At 41.2% G+C, this 22,887-nt stretch overlaps 1 protein-coding gene and 3 pseudogenes across 2 annotated transcripts in view; 3 read left to right on the top strand and 1 right to left on the bottom strand.

The window, feature by feature from the left end:
• MSH2 (mutS homolog 2) overlaps positions 1 to 22,887 on the bottom strand; it is an 82,335-nt gene that overhangs the window by 34,816 nt on the left and 24,632 nt on the right. For both annotated transcript variants that reach the window (XM_047745648.1, XM_047745647.1), the window contains one exon: positions 10,828 to 11,027. In XM_047745648.1, coding sequence (XP_047601604.1) covers positions 10,828 to 11,027 — 200 coding nt within the window. The remainder of the gene's footprint in view (positions 1 to 10,827; positions 11,028 to 22,887) is intronic.
• LOC125110095 (uncharacterized) lies at positions 11,396 to 11,546 on the top strand (annotated as a pseudogene).
• On the top strand, positions 16,466 to 17,245 carry LOC125108814 (ragulator complex protein LAMTOR5-like; annotated as a pseudogene).
• Positions 20,633 to 20,826, top strand: LOC125109050 (short transmembrane mitochondrial protein 1-like; annotated as a pseudogene).

Consider the following 22,887-nt stretch of genomic DNA (forward strand, 5'->3'; position numbering starts at 1 on the left):
AAAAGATATATAACTTCTCGAAATTGCTGACAGCATACACAAAAATAAACTTGAAATGGATTAAAGACCTAATTGTGAAACATGAAACCATAAAAATCCTAGAAGAAAACATAGGCAGTAATTTCTTTGATATTGGCTGTAGCAACTTTTTTCTAGCCATGTCTCCTAAGGCAAGGGAAACAAAAGAGAAAGTCAACTGGGACTATACCAAAATAAAAAACTTTGAAGTGAAGGAAACCATCAACAAAACAAAATGGCGGGTGCCTGGTGGCTCAGGTGGTGAAGTGACTGCCTAGGCTGAGGTCATGATCCTGGAGTCCCAATCAGGTCCCATATCGGCTCCCTGCTCAGTAGGGAGTCGCTTCTCCCTCTGACCCTCCACCCCCCCCCATTCTTTCATTCTCTCTCTCTCCCAAAAAAAAGGGGGGGGGCAACCTACTGAAGGGTGAAGATATTTGCAAGTAATGTTACCACTAAAAGATTAATATCTAAATATATAATAAGAACCTCTACAACTCAAGACCAAAAAAACAAAAACTCCAATTAAAAATGGGTAGAGCAGGGACGCTGGGTGGCCTCAGTTGGTTAAGCAGCTGCCTTCGGCTCAGGTCATGATCCCAGCGTCCTGGGATTGAGTCCTGCATTGGGCTCCTTGCTCGGCAGGGAGCCTGCTTCTCCCTTCTGCCTCTGCCTGCCATTCTGTCTGCCTGCACTCACTCTCTCTCCCTCTCTCTCTGACAAATAAATAAAATCTTAAAAAAAAAAAATGGGTAGAGCATTTGTGAATGTGTGGATGGAACTAGAGGGTATTACGCTTAGCGAAATAAGTCAATCGTAGAAAAACAACTATCATATGATCTCCTGAAATGAGGAAGTGGAGATGCAATGTGGGGGGGTTTGGGGGGTAGGAAAAGAATAATGAAACAAGACGGGATTGGGAAGGAGACAAACCATAAGAGACTCTTAATCTCACAAAACAAACCAAGGGTTGCCGGGAGGAGGGGGGTCGGGAGGAGGGTGGTGGGGTTATGGACATTGGGGACGGTATGTGCTATGGGTGAGTGCTGTGAAGTATGTAAACCTGGTGATTCACAGACCTGTACCCCTGGGGATAATAATACATGTATGTTAATTAAAAAAAAAAAAGGGCAGACGCGTCAAAAGAAATGAAATCTTGCCATTTGCAACAACATCGGATGCAACTAGAGTGTATTATACTGACCGAAATAAGTCATCAGAGAAAGACAATTATCATATGATCTCTCTGATATAGGAATTGAGAGGCAGTGTGGGGCGTCGTGGGGGGTAGGGAAGGAAAAAAAATGAAACAAGATGGGATTGGGGAGGAGACAAACCATTAAGAGACTCTTAAATCTCACAAAACAAACTGAGGGTTGCTGGGGGGTGGGGAAGTAGGGAGAGGGTGGTTGGGTTATGGACATTGGGGGAGGTATGTGCTATGGTGAGTGCTATGAAATGTGTAAGCCTGATGATTCACAGACCTATACTCCTGGGGCAAATAATACATTTTATGTTAATAAAAAGTAATTTTAAAAAATGGGCAGAGGACCTAAATAGACACTTTACAAAGAAGACATAGAAATGGCAACCAGACACATGAAAAAATGCTCAGTATCATTAATCATCAGGGAAATGCAAATCAAACCACAGTGAAATATCACCTTACACCCAATAAATGGCTAGAATAAATAACACAAGAAATAACGAATGTTAGTGAGGATATGGAGGAAAAGGAACCTTTATACTCCTGTTGGTGCGGAATGTAAACTGGTGCAGCCACTGTGGAAAAACAGTTATGGAGGCTCCTCAAAAAATTAAAAACAGAATACTACATAATCCAGTAATTCCACTAATGGGTATTTTTTTAACCCAAAGAAAACAAAAATACTAATTTGAAAAAGATACACGTACCTCTCCATTTACTGCATTATTTACAATAACCAAGATATGGAAGAACCTAAGTGTCCACTGACAGATGAATGAGTAAAGAAGAGGTGGTGTATACCATACACATACACACTGATTATATCATTCAGTCATTGATCCTGCTATTTGTGACAACATGGAGGATTGAAGGGTATTATGCTACTGAATAAGTCAGACTGAGAAAAACAAGTATCATGATTTCACTCATCTATGGAATCTAAAAAAACAAAAGATAACAGCAAAAAGCGAAAAAGACCCATAAATACTGAGAACAAGCTGATGGTTGCCAGAGGGGTGGAAAGTGGGGAGATGGGTAAGGGGGAGCAGGAGATACAGGTGTCCATTTACAGAATGCGTAAGTCAAGGGATGAAACATACAGTATAGGGAATCTAGTAATGGTACTGTCATAGGGTTCTGGGTGAAAGACTGTGGCTCTACTTGTGAGCACAGCCTAACAGCAAACAGAGTTGCTGAGTTACTATACTGTATCCTTGAAACTAATGTATCATTGTGTGTCAACTATACTGATATAAAAAAAAAATTTAAGTTAAAAAAAAAAAACAACCACTATGTGACTGCTAATTAAGTTAGATGAGCAAGTAACACTAAAATCAAAACAAACTCTAGTCTAGTTCTGGAGAGCAGATAGAAGTGCCTCCTTAGCCATGCCCCACTGACACTAACCTGAGAGTCGAGGCCTGGCACTAGTCACAAGTCTGCTACATCAGAATGTTCAAATAGTCCATGACTACGAAAATCAACCTGAAGTCTAAATTAATTACACAGTTGGCATTAACATTTTATTCTATTAAGTATTTGGTAAATGGTAATAAAAGACAATCAGTTTCAATTAACAAAGATTTAAACATATATTCTATGCCTACATTTCCTTGACTAATTTTACATAAATTCTTTGTATTATTAATTTCAATCTTGAAGATTGACTAAGCACTATTAAACTTCACCTGACCCCTTTAATGTATTTATGATATGTATTTAAAAGTCCAGGTCAGGGGCGCCTGGGTGGCTCAGTGGGTTAAGCCGCTGCCTTCGGCTCAGGTCATGATCCCGGGTCCTGGGTTCGAGCCCCGCATCGGGCTTTCTGCTCAGCGGGGAGCCTGCTTCCTCCTCTCTCTCTGCCTGCCTCTCTGCCTACTTGTGATTTCTCTCTGTCAAATAAATAAATAAAATCTTTAAAAAAAAAAAAAAAGTCCAGGTCAGGGGCACCTGGGTGGCTCAGTCAGTGAGGCGTCTACCTTCGGCTCCGGTCATGGTCCCTGAGTCCTGGGACTGAGCCCCATATCAGGCTCCCTGCTCAGCGGGGAGTCTCCTTCACCTTCTCCCCTTCCCCCTGCTCATGCTCACATCTGTCTCAAATAAATAAATAAAATCTTTTTAAAAAATTAAAAAAAAATAAAAGTCAGGATAAGTGGAAAGATGCTGGGTAAGATACTCCTAATGAAAGTTTAAGTGTTCATACAAATATGAGGCTGGACCCAACAAATTCCCAAATTAAACGAAGAAGCAAGAGAGCAGAAGTGCAGGTGAATCATGGTAAAATGGCTAAGTAATTAAGCCACTCTGAATGAGACCTGGGCACAAGGCCATCTCTGCTCTTCTTTCCCTGCTGTCAGCCACTCTGCAGTATGGGCCTCTCGTGCTTCCTCATGGCCCCCGCCACTTCCTTCACTCATCTCTCCTGTCTGTTTCTCCAGCCACGTCATCCCTTTTGTTAAGCACAGCCAGTTGTCTCAGTTCCCCCACTTGCAAGTAGTACTTTCTCTGACACCACCCCTCATTTTCCTTTATTACTATTGTCATTTTGACAAAATAGTACTTTTCTTTCCTACAATGATTTTTCTTTGATTCCACTGATATTTGAGTATCATTTACATTTGTGCTAGCAGTCCCTGTGAGATAATAGAAAATATACTCATCATGCAGGCACAGACCTCCTATAAACCCTTGTAATTTCCTAAGTATTAAGAACACTAGGGCGCCTGGGTGGCTCAGTGGGTTAAGCCGCTGCCTTCAGCTCAGGTCATGATCTCAGGGTCCTGGGATCGAGTCCCGCATCGGGCTCTCTGCTCAGCAGGGAGCCTGCTTCCCTCTCTCTCTCTCTCTGCCTGCCTCTCTACTTGTGATCTCTCTCTGTCAAATAAATAATAAAATCTTAAAAAAAAAAAAAAAAGAACACTAGGAGCATCTCTTATTCAAAAAGGGTGATTTCTAAGGGCTCTTGCCTGGCTATGTCAGTAAAGCAAGCAACTCTTGATCACAGGGCTATGAATTTGGGCCCAACATTGGGGCAGAGTTTACCTAAAATAAAAGGGGTGACTTCTAGAACTTTTGCTCTACCCCTTCATTCTCCAGGGACAGGAGAGGGACTAGAAATGGAGGTAACAATTGAGCATGCCTGAGGAAGCCCCATAAAATATCAGCAACAGGGAGTTCAGAGAGGTTCCAAGTTGAGCAAACACAACCCAAACCAAGGACAGTATCTTCTGCCCCTCCCAGACCTGGTCCTATGTATCTCTTCATCTGGCTGTTCATCTGTATCCTTTAATGAAACTGGTGAATTTGTTTCCCTGACTTCTGTGAGCTGCTCTATAACAAATTAATCAAATCCAAGGAGTGGGTATACAGAGGAACCTTTGATCTATAGCCAGTTGGGTCAAAAGAACAGGTAACAACCCCAGCTTGTAACAGGTAAACTTGTGGAACTAGCCCTTACCTGTGGGACGTGGTGCGATCTCCAGGTAGATAATGTCAGAGCTAAGTTACTTTGCAGGATACCCAGCTGGTGTCTCAAAACATTGGTATGGAGGGAAAGTTCCACATACCTAGAGATCGAAGCCAGGGCTCTGTGTGACAACAAAGGAGAGACACAGGAGAAAGACTCACAGGAGGAAAAGACAGGAATAAACTGAGTTTTCCTTTACTGTCCCAATTCATAAGATTATTTTTACTTTCTCTCACCTATCACTTATAGCAATTTTTCTAATTCTTTTCTTTGGTATATATTCTTGGACCAATAGACTGCATCCTCGACTGTATCTCTGTCCTTCCATCCAAATGATCTTACACCCAGCTCCCACTAAACATTTCCAACAAGATATACTAACCACTAAAACATACTAACCACCACAATAAAAAGCAAATAGTGCTTGTGAGCATATAAAGAAATTTTCTATTTAATCTTATGACTGGAGGGGCGCCTGAGTGGCTCAGTCAGGTAAGTATCTGACTCTTCGGCTCAGGTCATGATCCCAGGATCAGCAGGGAGTCTGCTTCTTCCTCTGGCACTGCCTGCTGCTCCCCCCTCCTTGTGCTCTTATATCAAATGATGGATAAAATCTCAACAAACAAACAAAACAACCCTGTGACTAGAACTGTAATGAGCATAACCTTCTTGTTAAAGAAATTTGTCAGTAAATAATTACTTGCTGTTAAAATTCAGACCAGACCCCTCTGATCCTACAGGTCAGAGGAAGCAATTACTGTGTTCTGAACTGAAAGGGAAGAAATGACACAATCAGATAGGAAACATTACTATGGGTTCACTGAGTAGGATGCACAAACCATAGGAAAGGAGCAAATATGAGTTTTTTAAGAAGTAATTAAACAGGGACGCCTGGGTGGCTCAGTTGGTTGGACGACTGCCTTCGGCTCAGGTCATGATCCTGGAGTCCCGGAATCGAGTCCCGCATCGGGCTCCCGGCTCCACGGGGAGTCTGCTTCTCTCTTTGAGCTTCTCCTCGCTCATGCTCTCTCTCACTGTCTCTCTCTCAAATAAATAAATAAAATCTTTAAAAAAAAAAAAAGAATTAAACAGAAACATGATTAATTGGATATGGGAAGAGAAAAAGTTATGCGCCTCAGTGTGATGGCTGTTAGAATAAAATTTATCATAAAATAATCTAGATATTTAGAGTTGTTTTAAGCACTATCAGAGATTTCCCTAAATGCACAACACCATTATTTTAGGTTTGCCTCAACGTTTTAATTTTAAAAGCTACAAGGAATAATAAAACCAAGTATACTTTTCAAAAAACTATTTCTTCAGGAGAAAGAGGATTCAGAGTAGAGTTTCTAGCACTCGATGCAAGTCGGCTTTCTAGACTGTTGCTGCCCCCTGCTGTCTCTGAACTTACTTTTCTTTTTTTTCGGGAATAATGTTAAAATAACTTTAAACCTAGACTTAAATGAAAGCCAAAAACAAAGCAGGAGAACATACTCAACTTCTAGCAATATACTAATATACTAAAAAGGAGTGCACATGGGGATGGGCTTGGGCAGAGGGACACAATTTCAAATAGGCTCCACACACAGCACTTCATAGATGGCTTGGAGTTTGATCTCATGACCCTGAGATCATGACCTGAGCCAAAAACCAAGAGTTGGACACTTAACCCACTGAGCCACCCAGATGCCCATAGAAAGAATTTTCTTATATTATGATTCTACTTTTTTTTTTTAAGATTTTATTTATTTATTTGACAGACAGAGATCACAACGCAGGCAGAGAAGCAGGCAGAGAGAGAGGAGGAAGCAGGCTCCCTGCCGAGCAGAGAGCCCGATGCGGGCTCAATCCCAGATCCTGAGATCATGACCTGAGTGGAAAGCAGAGGCTTTAACCCACTGAGCCACCCAGGCGCCCTATGATTCTACTTTTAAGGACAATGCATGGGCACCTGGGTGGCTCATTGGGTTAAGCATCTGCCTTCCGCTTCAGGTCATGATCTCAGGGTCCTGGGACTGAGCCCCGCATCAGGCTCCCTGCCCCAGGCTCCTTGCCCGGTGGGGATTCGACTTCTCCTTCTCTCCTCTGCCCCTCCCTGTTGCTTGTGCCTTCTCTCTCTCTCTCTCTCTCTCTTAAATAAGTAATAAAAAGTCTTTAAGGACAGTGCATTTGGTTTATTTTCCCCAGAAGTTAGCCTCAGTTTTGGCTTTCTCCATGCAATCAATCAGTAGGCTAAAGAGCTACTCAGAACTCAGCAAAATGCCATGCCTGCCTTTTTTTTTTTTTTTTGCACCCAACATGTGGCTCAAACTCCCAACCTCGAAATCAAGAGTCGCATGCTCCACTGACTGTGCCAAGCCAGGAGGCTCCATTCTGTTGTTTTTAAGAAAAATCGGATTAGTTAGGTTCCTAATGACTAGGGCACACCTGGCATCATCCAATGGTTTCTTTTCTTTCTTTCTTTCTTTTTTTTTTTTTTTAAAGATTTTTATTTATTTCACAGAGATAAGGTGAGCAAGAGAGAGAGAGAGAGAAAGCACAGCAGGGGAGGGGCAGAAGCAGACTCCCCACTGAGCAGGAAGCCCTACAAGGGGCTTCATCCCAGAATCATGAGATCATGACCCAAGCTGAAGGCAGACACTTAACTGATTGAGCCGCCCAGGTGCCCCATCCAAAGTTTCTTATAGAATGAAAAGAGGGGTGCCTGGGTGGCTTAGTCGGTTAAGCATCTGCCTTCAGCTCAGGTCATGATCCCAGGGTCCTGGGACTGAGTCCCATAGGAGGCTCCTTGCTCAGTAGGGAGCCTGTTTCTCCCTCTCCCTGCCACTCCCCCTACTTGTACTCTCTCTCATAAAGAGACAAATAAAATCATTTAAAAAAGAGAGAGAGAGAGAGAAAAGAACATAGCTCTTAGCACCACAACACCTGGAACAGTCTTCCTTTTCTAATATTCTCTAGGCTGGGGTGACTTCAAGTATCATAAAGCAAACATCATTTGCCAAACTGATAATGTGAAGCTTTTGATTTAGATAAATGTTATGTTCTCTTACAGGTATATATAACTTAAGTGTAACCCCCCAAAGTAGGAAATCATTGACCCATTGCAAAACTCTGGAGTACACTGAGCCACCCACACATATGCAGGAGGAGGACAGCCAAGCTACTCTTAAGCTCAATTCCTAGCTTCTGTGCTTATTTCAGGGAATGAGAAAGATTCCCCAAAGAATATGCACAGCAGTATTTTTTATCCTTTCTCTTGTGGGGAGGGAGTTTTACAAATGCTTTTGAATATCTGATGAAGCTACAGACCTCTTCCCAGAAAAAACACAAATATGCAAAATCTTGTATAAAATGTCAAGAAGGTTCTTAGAACGCATGCAAAAGTCCCAGCATTGGGGCGCCTGGGTGGCTCAGTGTGGTGCATATATACAATGGATTATTCAGCCATTAAAAAAAAAAAAGGAAATCCTGCCATTTGTACAACATGGTGGACCCTGAGGGCATTACACTAAGTGAAATAAATCAGGCAGAGAAAGTCACTTATCATCTCACTTATATATGGAATCTAATATTAATCTCACAGAAATACACAAGAATGGTGTTTCCCAGCAGCTGGGGGTGGGGAAATGGGAGACAGTCTTCAAAAGGTACAAACTTCCGGGGCGCCTGGGTGGCTCAGTGGGTTAAGCCTCTGCCTTCAGCTCAGGTCATGATTTCAGGGGTCCTGGGATCGAGCCCCGCATCGGGCTCTCTGCTCAGCGGGGAGTCTGCTTCCACCTCTCTCTCTCTCTCTCTCTGCCTGCCTCTCTGCCTACTTGTGATCTCTCTGTCAAATAAATAAAATCTTTAAAAAAAAAAAAAAAAGGTACAAACTTCCAGTATAAGATTAAGTTCTGGGGATATAATAACATACAGCATGGTGACTTATAGTTAAAAAATACTGCATTATATAATATTTGAAATTTCTAAGAGATTAGATCTTAAAAGCTCTCAACACAAGGGGCACCTGGGTAGCTTAGTCAGTTAAACATCTGCCTTTGGCTCAGGTCATGATCCCAGGGTCCTGGGACTGAGCACCACATTGGGCTCCCTGATCTGCAGAGAGCCTGCTTCTCCCACTCTCTGCCTGCCACTCCCCCTGCTTGTGCTCTGTCAAATGAACAAAATCTTAAAGAGAAAAAAAAAAGTTCAACACCGAGAAAAAAAACTATGTAAGGTCACAGATGTTAACTGAGCTAATTGTAATTATTTCACAATACATACATATTTCAAATCATGCTGTACACCTAAACTTACACTATGTTGTATGTTAGTTATAGCTCAATAAACTGGAAGAAAAAACAGTCAAACTCAGCAGTGAAGGCTGATAAGATAATGACTAGACTGCGCTTGCTGGATTCAGCAGCAATAAGTAACTTAGCAAATTGCTAAGGCAAGGCAAGCTGAGCAAATGGAAGATGGAAATGTAGGCTTTCAGAAACTTGGGTGGGAACAGAAAGTGAAAAAGAGGACACAGGAACAAAGATTTTTTTTTTCCCATAGAAAGGAAGAGATGTAGGAGAGAAGAGGTTCAAAACAGCTGATATACGAGGATAAGGGTGAATTAATTGTTTAAAAAGCCTATCTCCATGGAAATCGGATTATTATAGCCTTGCTACTGGTCAGTCCCCTTGTGCTCCCAGTTGACCCTGCTGGAATGGAGCCAGAGCACATGGAATCAGAAAAGCACCAGAGTAAAAGATCTTCTTTTATTGGATGAGGAAACTGAAGTACAGGGAGGGTAAATGGCAACCTAAGCCACACTAAAGAAATGTGAGCATAGGGTAAGACCCATTTTCTTTAATTCCACTTTGGTGGAACAAAATGCAAGGGCTTTTAAGTGTCATCAGTCTAAAGAGGAGCCTTGGCTACTAGAATGGAAATACTCTTTATACACTGGTACTGAAGGTAAGTGCTTAAGGTATCTTTTCATGCTTTGCTAGATAATTAAGTGAAAAGGCTACCATAAAATTAAATCTATGCTTATTTATATCCTGTGATCACAGAGTTGAGTTTTTTAAGTCTGTCTGCAGAAAAAGCTTTCTCATAATACTGAAAGGTTTAAACAGTTCTAAGGGATGGTGATTTTTAACTCTGAAACTTAAAATGCTTTATGTATTAGACATATAATTTCATATAACTTTCTGCAACAAATAATTTAGTACTTACGTTCACAAAATTAAAAACAACGCTTGTAAAAGAAAGCTGATTTTACCCACCAATACCATACTGATCGACTACTATGTGACTTTTCATACTTTACTCCGGTAACTTAACTTTGATGTCAACTGTTCGATCACCAAAACCCTGTCTTAGGGCACCTGGGTGGCTAGGCTGGTTAAGCAGCTGCCTTCAGCTCGGGCTGTGATCTCAAAGTCCTAGGCTGGAGCCCCACATGACCTCCTTGCTCAGCAGAGACCCTGCTTCTTCCTCTCCTCCCCTATGCTCTCTATTGCTCTCTCCCTCTCTCTCAAATAAAATCTTAAAAAAAGGAAAGACAATAGGAGTTAGTGACCCCGGACCGCCCTGGCCGCCTGCTGTGAGACTTTGGCTGTGATGCATTATACTTCCTTTGGTGTTGCTGCTAGACTGTACCTTTCTCCTTTAATAAACTATAGATTTAAAAGCAATGTCGTTTTGGGTCCTGCGAGTCTTTAGCAATTGAACCCTGTTCAACTGCCACTACTAACGCAATAAATCTAGTTACCCCTATATTCACTACTAAAAGCAAAAATGTTGGGGCGCTGGGTGGCTCAGTGGGTTAAGCCGCTGCCTTCGGCTCAGGTCATGATCCCGGGTCCTGGGTTCGAGCCCCGCATCGGGCTTTCTGCTCGGCGGGGAGCCTGCTTCCTCCTCTCTCTCTGCCTGCCTCTCTGCCTACTTGTGATTTCTCTCTGTCAAATAAATAAATAAATAAATAAAAATCTTAAAAAAAAAAAAATAAAATAAAATAAATAAAAAGCAAAAATGCAATGTTGTCTCATGATTCCAACTTCTGCAACATAGCTATAGGTCAATACAAACCCAACTTTAGAAGGACAGCACATTTGCTAAGTATATTGAGAGTGAAGGAAAACAAAAACAAAATCATTGTTACCTTCATATTTTTCCAGAGCCCGAATAACGTTAGGGAGTTGATTTATACCCTGATACAGTCGGTAACAATCTTGTAAGTTTGCTGCTTGTCTCTGAAATTTCTTGGCAAGTCGGTTAAGATCTGGGAATCGACGAAGTAAATCTTCTTGTAAACTCTGCCTCAATTCTGCATCTTCTACAAAAGCCTCCACTAAATTCAGTCTGCAATAAATTGCACTGGAATTAATCTTAAATATTTCAGCGTAATATTAACATCTGTCTACTAGGTGCGTAAGAATCAACAAAATGAACTAAAAAATTCCATGCAGGAAGCCTGAATCTATCCTGAGATGTAAGCTTCTTAGAGAGGATGAAAAGCTCCACATACTGTGATGAAAGCAGTTTCTGATTAGTTAATAACCAAACTAACATTAAATAATATCAGAATATACTAATACATACCCAGTTTCATTTGCCTTTCATCAAATTGCCTTTTCTTAAACCAAAGAATTTTATTATTGAGACACTGTTGCTACTGACACATTAGTGCACATGTAAACAATGATCTTCAATAAAACAATTACAATTCAAGCTTTGCGCAGTGGCAGTATCGTAGCCAATGAGATTTATCCGAGGCGCGATTATTGCTAATTGAAAACAATTACAATTCAAGAATGTTGCCAAATCTAATACTTATTTTATCAGAAGGTCTTATAAATTTTCAGAATGCATTCTAAAATTACCTTATGACAGTACAAAGCCAAAAATTTCTAATTAAAAAACTGAAATAAGTTTATTGCTTCCCTAAAGTCAATATATAAAATCTTGGCCTGTTCCAAGACCTATAAAGCATGCAGCTCATACTGTCTTTTTGCATTTAATTGGAATCCACAGCTTTCCATTTTCTTCCTTGTAACTCACAGCAAGATATGTTTTGGGGTGGGGAGAATGCGGGGAAAAAAAAATGTTTTTACATCATGACAGCACATGCATATAGATATTGTAGGAGGCATAATACAACACCTCAAAACTTGCCACTTTAGAGCTGAGGTGACAACAATTAAGAAGCAAAAAGAAAAAGCCCTCTGTCTTTTCCCTATTTGCCCAAAAGCAGGATATAAACTTACAGATGTCCTCTCCCTTCTCTCTTTACCAGAAAGGACAAAAGTTAACCACAACTCTGGACCCTTAGCCTGGAAATGGGACCAGAGTTATCTACACAACAAATTTTAGCCTTTATCTACCATTAGCTCCGCATAATTTGCAGCCCTAGGAACTCAAAATCCTTGTCCTTTGTCTTGTCTCTGAAAATCTATTGATCCTTTGCTAAGATGCTATATATGCCCAAATTCTTCTCATCAACCCTGGAGTTACTCATCTCTGAGTGCTCCCATGTATAAGCATAAACTTCAGTTTGTTTTTCTCTTACTAATCTGTCTTTTGTCAGTCTCTAATTCACAGGGCCCCAGCCAGAGAACCTGAGGGTAGTAGGAAAAAAGAGATTTTCCTTCCCTACAATATATAACTAAAATAGGCTTCACAAACAATACTTATTACTCTTACTATAAGTAATGTACTGTTATTTTTCTTTTATTTTTTTTTAAAGATTTTACTTATTTATTTGACAGACAGAGATCACAAGTAAGCAGAGAGGCAGGCAGAGAGAGAGGGGGAAGCAGGCTCCCTGCTGAGCAGAGAGCCGGATATGGGGCTTGATCCCAGGATCCTGGGATCATGACCAGAGCCGAAGGAAGAGGTTTTAACCCACTGAGCCACCCAGGCACCCCTGTACTGTTATTTTTCTCGCATATTTAACTTATCAAAAAAATGCTAGTTTTCACCCACTAGACTAATTTCATAACCTACTACTGGGTCACAACTTGCAGTGTGAAAAGCTACACTGTATATGTTATGGCAGTAACACACGCACACACACACATAACTGAAAAGTAAATTTTAGTAATCAAAGGTAGGGTGGGGGCGCCTGGCTGTCTCAGTTGGTAGAGCATTCAACTCTTGATCTTGGGGTCATGAGTTCGAGCCACACGTTGGATGTGGAACCTACTTTAAAAAAAAAAAGGGCAAGGAAAATCACCATGAGCATAGCAAATGGTATTAGGTTCTGAAGGCTATGTATGAACCATTTTCTTTTATCTGTAAACTAGAAGAGCAGTAAATTAACCCTCAAATCACACAAGGAAAGGAATCAGCTTTCTAAGTTTCTTAACTTATTACTGACCTCTCCATCAGCATTTACAACTCCTCCATCATCAAAATGTTAACCCAGCATATTATATGAGGGGAAAACTATGCTGCCCCTTACCGAGTAATCACATAGACAAGATTTCTGAACCTCAAAAAATACTGACATTTAGGCTAAACAATTCCAAGCTCTTTAACAGTTTCTCTGAATTCTACATGACACCCTGGTGACAACCCAAAATGTCTCCAGGCACTGCCACATGTCCCCTTACCCCAGGTTGAGAACCAAAGCTTCAAGAAACTTCAATAAAAATCCACTTTTTAAAAGATGAAAAGAGAAAAGTAACTAAATTCTATAGAAATGTCAAGATTAAAAAAAAAAAAGTCAAGATAATTTCTAGGCAGCTGGCAGCAGATATAAGCACCGTGGCAAATGTCAAATTAGAGGGGAGAAATCTGCTACCAAGCTGGTCTTATAATGTGTACCAGCTCCTGGGGCTACAAAGAAACATCTAGAACACTTCAGGCACTTACTGCTCCAGAAAAAACTCCCATGCCTTGTACTCTAGGTTTAAACAACAAAACAGAACTTGAGCAGATAGATGCAGTCAAGTCCCATAACCCAATAAAGCAAATTTGAGGGTTCCTACCTAAGCCTGTGGCTCTAACTGGGCATCTCTAAGTCTGATTCAAGATCACCAGCATGGAAGTCACTCGGGGGTGGATAGTACAATATTCCTGGAGGTGAAATTTCTACAAGCTCCTCAGGTGCCCACAGTTTGATAAAGTCTGAGTCCTAACAATCACAAGAAATCCTTGAGTTCTCATGATGAGGTGGGGAAAGTGACACAATGGGTTGAGGAAAGGATGAAAGAAACCTGATGGTTGGCTGACCAACCCCCAATCTTTCTTTTTTTTCCTTCTTTTCCTACAACTTCCATATCCTTAAGCCACTCTCAGGTAAATGTAAGAATCCACAGAGAAGGTATTTCTGATTAAGAATCTTCCAGCGGGAGTGGTGGGGTTATGGACATTGGGGAGGGTGCGTGCTATGGTGAGTGCTGTGAAATGTGTAGACCTGGCGATTCACAGACCTGTACCCCTGGGGAAAAAATACATTATGTTTATTAAAAAAAAAAAATTAAAAAATGAGTAAAAAAAAAAAAAAAAAAGAATCTTCCAGGGGTCCCTGGGTGGCTCAGTTGGTTAAGTATATAACCCTTGGTTTCAGTTCAGGTCATGATCTCAGCGTCGTAGGACTGAGTCCCTCAGGGGGCTCCACACTCAGCAGGGAGTCTGCTTGAGATTCTCTCTCTCCCTCTGCCCCTCCCTAACCCCCACTTGTGCTTGTGCTAATAAATAAATCTTAAAAAAAAAAAAAAAGGAATCTTTGCATGCTTCTTCCCTATTTCAACTATTTTATCACTGTTTCCTCTCAAACTAACCAGGGAATAGGTCCTAAGTCATCGACACCATCTTTCAGCCCTGTAATCCACCAAAATGACCAACACAAAGGGAGAGGGGCACACACTATATTCTCTAGGCCTTTGGATAACATGTGGTCCTTTGGCCACAGACAGGAACATCTACAAGCAAGATGATGATGACACTGTATAGACATCAGGGGAATGGCGCTGTTCGAAAAGTTAACACCCCACAAACATTACCATGGCAAAACTCGAAGAGTCTATAGTGTTATTCAGCATGCTGTTAGCATTGTTGCAAACAAGTTAAGGGCAAGATTCTTGCCAAGAGAATTAGCATATGTACTGGGTATATTATGCACTCGGTTTCCCAAACCTGTGAAGGAGAATGATGAGAGAAAAAGGAAGCCAAGAGAGAGGTACCAGGGTCCAACTGACGCACCAGCCTGCTCCATGCAGAGAAGCACACTTTTTTTTTTTTTTTTTTTTTTGTCAGAGAGAGAGAGAGGGAGAGAGAGTGAGCACAGGCAGACAGAATGGCAGGCAGAGGCAGAGGGAGAAGCAGGCTCCCTGACGAGCAAGGAGCCCGATGTGGGACTCGATCCCAGGACGCTGGGATCATGACCTGAGCCGAAGGCAGCTGCTTGACCAACTGAGCCACCCAGGCGTCCCGAGAAGCACACTTTTTAAGCACAAACAGAAAAGAGCCCAAGCTGATGGAACCCATTCCCTATGAATTCATGGCATGATAGACATATTAAAAAAAAAAAAAAAAAGACCTCTGGAATATAAAACTGTTTCTCTTACTTCAGTAGAAGTGTGATGTCCCCCTTCCCCAAAGAAATACTTAAAGCAAACCCTGTGTTCTTAAAAAATAATCAATACCATTCAAGAGCATACAGTTCCAGTAGAACTGTTAGAAATAAGACAGCAAGGGAATAAAACAGCTTCTGAAACATACAGTATAAGGCAATCAACACAGCCCCTCAATCTTTGGTCCAGGTATCATTAAAAGCTCAATTTTTAAAAAAAGCTCAATAAATTGCTAGTTTCACAAGACTGTTCAGTATGCCATTTCAGAAATAATTACAGTGTCAGTTTATGTACTGGCTAATAAGTTTTTAAAAAGGACTACTCTGCTGTTTCTATGATAATGCCACTCTTAAATCAGAATCTGAGAAGCTCCAAAGTTACTGCTGGCATAACACAATATACCTGTCAATCCTACTCAATAAAATTACTCAGCTGTACGCAATTTGACCCATTGGTTTGCAAACTGACTAGAATAAAAAATTTTTAAGGGTCAATTCATCCCTAAAATTCTAACAGAATAAATCATGAAAGTTCTGGTATTCTAAAAAACCCACATTCTGGTCCTTTCTTAGAGGGATGCCTGGGTGGCTTGGTCAGTTAAGCATCTGACTCTTGCTTTCAGCTCAGGTCATGATTTCATAGGTTGTGGGGCTCTGTGCTCAGTGTGGGGTCTGCTTGACAGATTCTCTCCCTTTGCCCCTCCCCTAACCCAGGACTCTCTCTAATAATTAAAAAAAAATTTTTTTTTCAAAACTAGCATTTCTGATCTCTTATTTTAAGAACAGCTGACTAGAATTACACAACAGCATATTTATATGGCTGAGAACAAATGTGGTCCTTAAAGACTACAATCATAAATTTCTGAGTCTCTTACCTGTTCTTGCATGTCTGATGTGTATTCTGCTAGGCCTGAGAAGATTAAAAGAAAAAGAGCATAGCAAGATATAAAGAGAGGAACATGCTTTTAAGAATTATTCAATCTAGTGGAGAAGGATATGCTCCATCTTACAGTTCAGGCTGATTAACAAGTGAGATACAAAATGTAATGAAATGCGATATGGATAAGAAATCAAGGATTCCTATGGGAGCGAGAAAACTTCACTTTGGGGCATTTTATTGGCCTATATTTTGAACAGTTGGGATTTAGAGAGATAGGACTTGGGGGGACTACTTGGGATAGGAGGCCACAGCAGAGACTTGAAGGGAGAAAAGTAAAATAGGATGCACTGGAAAACCGAAGCAGAGAAAGAACAGGAAAAAACTATGTCCAAAGGTAAAATGAAGGGGCGCCTGGGTGGCTCAGTTGGTTAAGCAGCTGCCTTCGGGCTAGGTCATATCCCAGGGTCCTGGGATCAAGCCCTGCTTTGGGTTCCCTGCTCAGCCAGAAGCCTGCTTCTCCCTCTCCCACTCCCACTCCCCCTGTTTGTGTTCCCTCTCTTGCTGTGTCTCTGTCAAATAAATAAATAAAATCTTTAAAAAAAAAAAAAAAGGCTAGAGAGCTCTCTACTTAAAAAAAAGGTAAAATGAAAAGGTTGGCTTTGGAAAGGAAAAAGCACTGTTTCTTCTTCTGACAAAGAGCCAGGGAGTAAGACTGAAAATACAGATACATTTTGAGATTATAAGGATTAAGAAGGAAATGATCTGCTTAGGCAGGAGTAAGCTGAAGGTTTTCCAGAAAAGTGAAAAATTTTGGATTCGGCACTGTAATTTGTCATGTAAAAAAAATAAGAGGAGACACACTATGGGCCTGGAGCAGAGTAGGGGACCACAGGTGGAACTGATGCCACCTTGCAGCACCTGGAGGACACAAGGAAGAATCCATCATCAGAGTCCTGTGCACAGACTCACAAGGACTTAATCTAGGCTCCCATGGTTCCCTCTCAGGAGCATGCTGGGGTGATTCTAGCCTGACAAGCAGCTAAGCTAACCTCAGATAATGGGAAAAGTCTGATCCAGAAACATGACAGCATCATAAAAGCAGTACACAAAATGTTCTTCTGACATCTCGTATCAGTTCTCCAGCAGCCCCATCACAGGGGCTCCATCCTACTGATATTAATTATCTTATAGGGCTATTACAGTTCCAGTAGTTAGGCCATTTCTTTAGTGTGCACTGAGCACTTTCCTATTAATTCTAGAATAAGCTGCTTTTTAACCCTCAATGAACTGACTTATCAAAGAATGTTTTAAATTTTTTTTTTATTAAAGATTTTTATTTATTTGACAGATCACAAGTAGGCAGAGAGGCAGGCAGAGAGAGGGAGGAGGAGGAGGAGGAGGCAGGCTCCCTGCCGAGCAGAGAGCCCGACTCAAGGCTCGATCCCAGGACCCTGGGACCATGACCTGAGCTGAAGGCAGAGGCTTCTTCCACTGAGCCACCCAGGCGCCCCAAGAATCATGTTTTAAAGCAGCAGGTCCAGATTTAATAAATCTGGTCAGAGGAAAGGGAAAAAAAGAGCCGGGTAGCAATGAAAGTCAGCAACTCTTAACTAAGAAAGACAGCTAAGGAGAAAGGCCAGGTATGACAAAGGACTAATGGAGCACAAGAAATTCTATGGTCCTCATGAAAGCACTGGAAAAGCAGCTGCCTTGTGGCACATGCCAGACAGGAAGGAAAATGAACTTCAAAGGGCCAAGCAGATCAGGCCAGGACCAGAATAAAGGGTTGCCACTAAACTTGATTTAGAAGCAGAGAAAATAATGGTGGGGAAGCAGTAGCATTCAAGCCCTCCTGTTCTTCCTCAGTTACAGCAACACTTCACTTTTATAAAGAAATACACTCACTGTATTAAGCCCAGACCACTGTCTTTACAAAATATGGACCATTAACTAAAGATATGCTTGCACAAGGGCACCTGGGTGGCTCAGCCGGTTAAGCAGCTGCCTTTGGCTCAGGTCATGATCCCAAGACCCTGGGATCGAGCTCCACCATCAGGTTCCCTGCTCAGCGGGTAGCCTGCTTCTCCCTCTCCCTCTGCCTGCCCCTCTGCCTACTTGTGCTCCATCTCTGTCAAGTAATTTAAAAAAAAAAAACTTTAAAAGAAAATTTTATAAGTCAAGGGATGCCTGGGTGGCTCAGCCGTTAGGCATCTGCCTTCAGCTCGGGTCATGATCCCGGGGTCCTAGGCCCCCATCGGGCTCCCGGCTCGGCGGGAGGCCTGCTTATCTCTCTTCCACTCCCCCTGTTTGTGTTCCCTCTTTCACTGTCTCTGTCAAGTAAATAAATAAAATCTTCAAAAAAAAAAAAAAAAAAAGTAGAAGTCTTAAAAATAAAATAAAAGAGATCCTTGCACAAAAGGATAATATAACCTAGGTATAGGTACCCTAGGAGTACACCACTGCCTCAAAAGCATGATATTCTATCACATAAGCATCACCACTATTTATCTAAATTTACAGGAGCCATACTTTTATTTAGAGACTTATGTTTCTATTAAATCTGCTACATGAGAGGTGCCTGGGTGGCTCAGTCAGTTAAGTGTCCAACTCTTGATTTCAGCTCAGGTCATGATCTCAGGGTCAGGAGACTGAGCTCCAAGTTGGGCTCCATTCTCAGTGCAGAGTGTGCTTCAGATTCTCTCTCCCTCTGCCCCTCCCTCTGATTGTGCTTTCTAAAATAAATAAATAAAATCTTAAAAAAAAAAAAAAAGGCCGCTACATTAATTGTATTAAGTTTTATATAAATACAGGGGTGCCTGGATGTCTTAGTTCGTTAAGCATCCAATTCCTGGTTTTGGCTCAGGTTATGATCTCATAGGTTATGGTATCAAGCCCCATGCTGGCTCTGTGTTCAGCATGGGGTCTGTAGGGTGATTCTCTCTCCTCCCTCTGCCCCTCTCCCCTCCATGTCCACTCTCTCTAAAACAAATAAAATCTTTAAAAACAATTTTTATATAAAAAGAAGTAATCCAATTGTAAACTAGAAGACACTAAAAATACCAAATTCAACATATACAAATTATTCCATCAGCAATTTCATGAGTGCACTATCTCATAGGCTACCATATATTCAATGTTCTTTAGAGAATTCTAACTTTAAAATTTTCAAGCCTTCATAAAAATCTATGGAAAGACAAAAAAACAAAAACCTAGAAGACTAAGAGCAGTAGTCCTAGTATATGTGCAAATATGAGGATTCTTGGGACAGATCAGAAAACAAGTGAAAAAAATAGTAATATGAACAAGGTTTTATTTTTGTTTTTAAAGTATTTTTGTTCTATATACAAAGAGGTAGCATAGGGTAGGTATCTTGGGATGACCTGTAATTAGTAATTAGACATCTGTAATTAGTAAGGTAGGTCTCTTGGGATGACCCATTCAAGGAAGTTCACTTAGACCAACTTAATGAACCCCATATTCTTCATGCACTAACAAACATTAGTGGCACATATTAAGACCATATTTCTTTTCCTTTGAGGCCCTATTTCTGGATCAGATCATGCCAGTTTATGCTGATGAAGGAAGGACAAGAATCCTGGCTGAATTTCTTTTCTTTCTTTCTTTTTTTTTTTTTTTTAAAGATTTTATTTTATTTATTTGAGAGAGAGAGATCACAAGTAGACAGAAAGGCAGGCAGAGAGAGAGAGATAGAGAGAGAGAGGGAAGCAGGCTCCCTGCTGAGCAGAGAGCCCGATGCGGGACTCGATCCCAGGACCCTGAGATCATGACCTGAGCCGAAGGCAGCGGCTTAATCCACTGAGCCACCCAGGCGCCCTCTTTTCTTTCTTTTTTAGATTATTTATTTATTTATTTGACAGACAAGTAGGCAGAGAGGCAGGCAGAGAGAGAGGAGGAAGCAGGCTCCCTGCTGCATAGAGAGCCTGATGCGGGGCTCGATCCCAGGACCCTGGGATCATGACCTGAGCCAAAGGCAGAGGCTTTAACCCACTGAGCCACCCAGGCACCCCTTTTTTTTTTTTTTTAAAGTAAGCTCACCCCCGACACGGGGCTTGAACTCATGACCCTGAGATCAAGAGTTGCACACTCTACTGACTAAGCCAGCCAGGTGCCCCTTGACAATTTGTTTTTTTTAGATGACTCCAGGAAAGTGACCCATCTTGCTCTCTTGGAAGCAATGAAGCAAAGGGTGGACTGAGTTCTTATTATAATTTCTAAGCTGATTGTTTGCTGAAGTACCAAAAAAAAAAAAAACCCACCATAGACACTCACTCCTAAAAGGTAATAACACCATTCTCACTGAAAACAAAAGTATTTAAGCCACTAGCTAAAAATAAAAAGTATTTGTAGTCTCAGTACAAACAGGTTTTAGTGAATGGAAACATGAGCATGACAACAGATAAAGCCATTCCGTGGATATTACTTAAATAAAAGCCAAAATAATATGTTCCATTTCTGATATTAAAGTCCAATTTGGGAGAGGCAGGCTCAGACCAGCCCACCGAGCTGCAGCTGCCCTTCGCACTTCTCCTCACCGACACCATGCTGCAGTTCCTGCTTGGATTTACTCTTGGCAATGTGACTGGAATGTATCTGCTCAGAACTATGACATACCAAACCTGGCTTAAAAACTAGAAGAAATTAAAAAGGACTTGGATGCCAATAAGAAACCCCCTCGCTCATGAGGTGGACTCCAGCACTGCCTTCTGGATATACTGATTCTGCTCTTGTTGAGGGCTTCCTTACCATCTGAACCAAAAGTTTTTGTTTTAAATTCCAGCCTCAACAATTTTCCTGTTAGATCCCGCATTGCCTGAGAGCACAGATGGGGCCACAAGTTAAGAACCACCCTTTTCTGGGGGCACCTGGGTGGTTCAGTGGGTTAAACCTCTGCCTTCGGCTCAGGTCATGATCTCAGGGTCCTGGGATTGAGCCCCGCATCAGGCTCTCTGCCCAGCAGGGAGCTTGCTTGTCCTTCTCTCTGCCTGCCTCTCTGCCTACTTGTGATCTCTCTCTCTCTGTGTCAAATAAATAAATCTTAAAAACAAAACAAAACAAAACAAAACAAAAAAAACCCCACCCTTTTCCAACTTCCCCACCTCATCCCTTATACCTTCCAGCCACTTGAGACAGCCTAAGACTGGAATTATAGTGCTAGATTAGTAAATGTGACCTTTAATTAGTAGTCTCTCCTTTATTCTTTGGAATTTCTACTCTTTTCTAAAGAAAACTCAAGTTTTGTATAGCTGATCAGACATAAATAATGCTGATTTCACAGTTTAGCAATTATAATGGGTGTTTAAACATTTGGTACTCAACTATGTTGTTTTAAAGTCATTGAAGCTCAGAAGCCAGTTACTCCTGAACTATCCATTTATTTTATACTATTGTCAGGCAGCTCCGTAATTATTAATTTAATCAGTAACCAATTTACCACTCATTAACTAAGAAACTATATTCTGAGAACCCTGTCAGGAACTATGGAGTTTAAAAATATGTAAAATAATGGCCTTTATCTTCCATAGAATTCATAATCTAGTACAAATATTTTTTCTTAATTGTGTCTTCGATTTGGCTCTTTTCCCTCAAAAGAATCCTACTTATCAGGGCGCCTGGGTGGCTCAGTGGGTTAAAGCCTATGCCTTCGGCTCAGGTCATTATCCCAGGGTCCTGGGATGGAGCCCTGCATTGGGCTCTCTGCTCAGCAGGGAACCTGCTTCCTCCTCTCTCTCTCTCTGCCTCTCTGCCTACTTGTGAACTCTCTATCAAATAAATAAATAAATAAACCTTAAAAAAAAAAAAAAAAGAATCCTACTTATCTTAGGGGATTACAGGTGCATCTGACATTACATGACAGATATATGACAAGTTGTAAAAGAAATGTTATGCCTCTTCACATTAAAAATGTATTTACATTAAAAAAAATAGAGTCCAATTTGGATCAAATTAAGTATCACTGACAGAAGTAATAAATACAGTGCAGCAATTAAGCACATGGGCTCTGTAGTCAGGCCAGCCTGCCTTTAAATCCAGTCTCCACCACATTACAGCAGATGAATCTGAGATGCCTGCAAAATGCCAGGCACAAAGTAGATACCAGTCTTATCACCCTCCACCTTCTAATAGCTTGACAATAATCTAAGAGTAATCCCATTTTCATCATTATTCCTAAAGTTATTAACTGAGCTACTGTCCTTTATAAATGTATACACCACACTCAAAGATCTAGTCGCATCTACCTCTGCTCTAATGAAAACAGAAGAAAGAGAAATTTTTGCTCTCCTTAACAGAATTCACCCACAGCAACATAATTTAAAATTAACTCTTGGGTGCCTGGTGTGCAACTCTTGATCTCAGGGTCATGAGTTCAAACCCAATGTTGGCATTAGAGTTTACTTAAAAAATAAAAGTAAATTAACTCTTCACTTACAGATTCCCACTATTTACTCTTCCGGAAGTCACCCCTAGATAATGACAGTAAGAAACAGAAAACATGATTTCACTGTTACCCTGAAAAAGATCAATCCTAAATGCTCGAAGAGGGAGACAGGAGATTTGCCGTGATGCCCCTGGAAAGTGTAAACCTGAGGTAGCAGAGCAGGCAGAGTGGAGAAAGGGAGATAAAACAAGAAGACTATCCAAACAAGCACCTAAATGAGGAGTATAACTTTCTCTGTCTACTCTGTGGAATTTCAGCATTTAGTCTTGAAAACCAAGGGCTTTCCTACTTGCTGGCAAACAAAAAA

The sequence above is a fragment of the Lutra lutra genome, chromosome 9 (genome assembly GCF_902655055.1).
Source record: "Lutra lutra chromosome 9, mLutLut1.2, whole genome shotgun sequence".
NCBI lineage: Eukaryota > Metazoa > Chordata > Mammalia > Carnivora > Mustelidae > Lutra > Lutra lutra.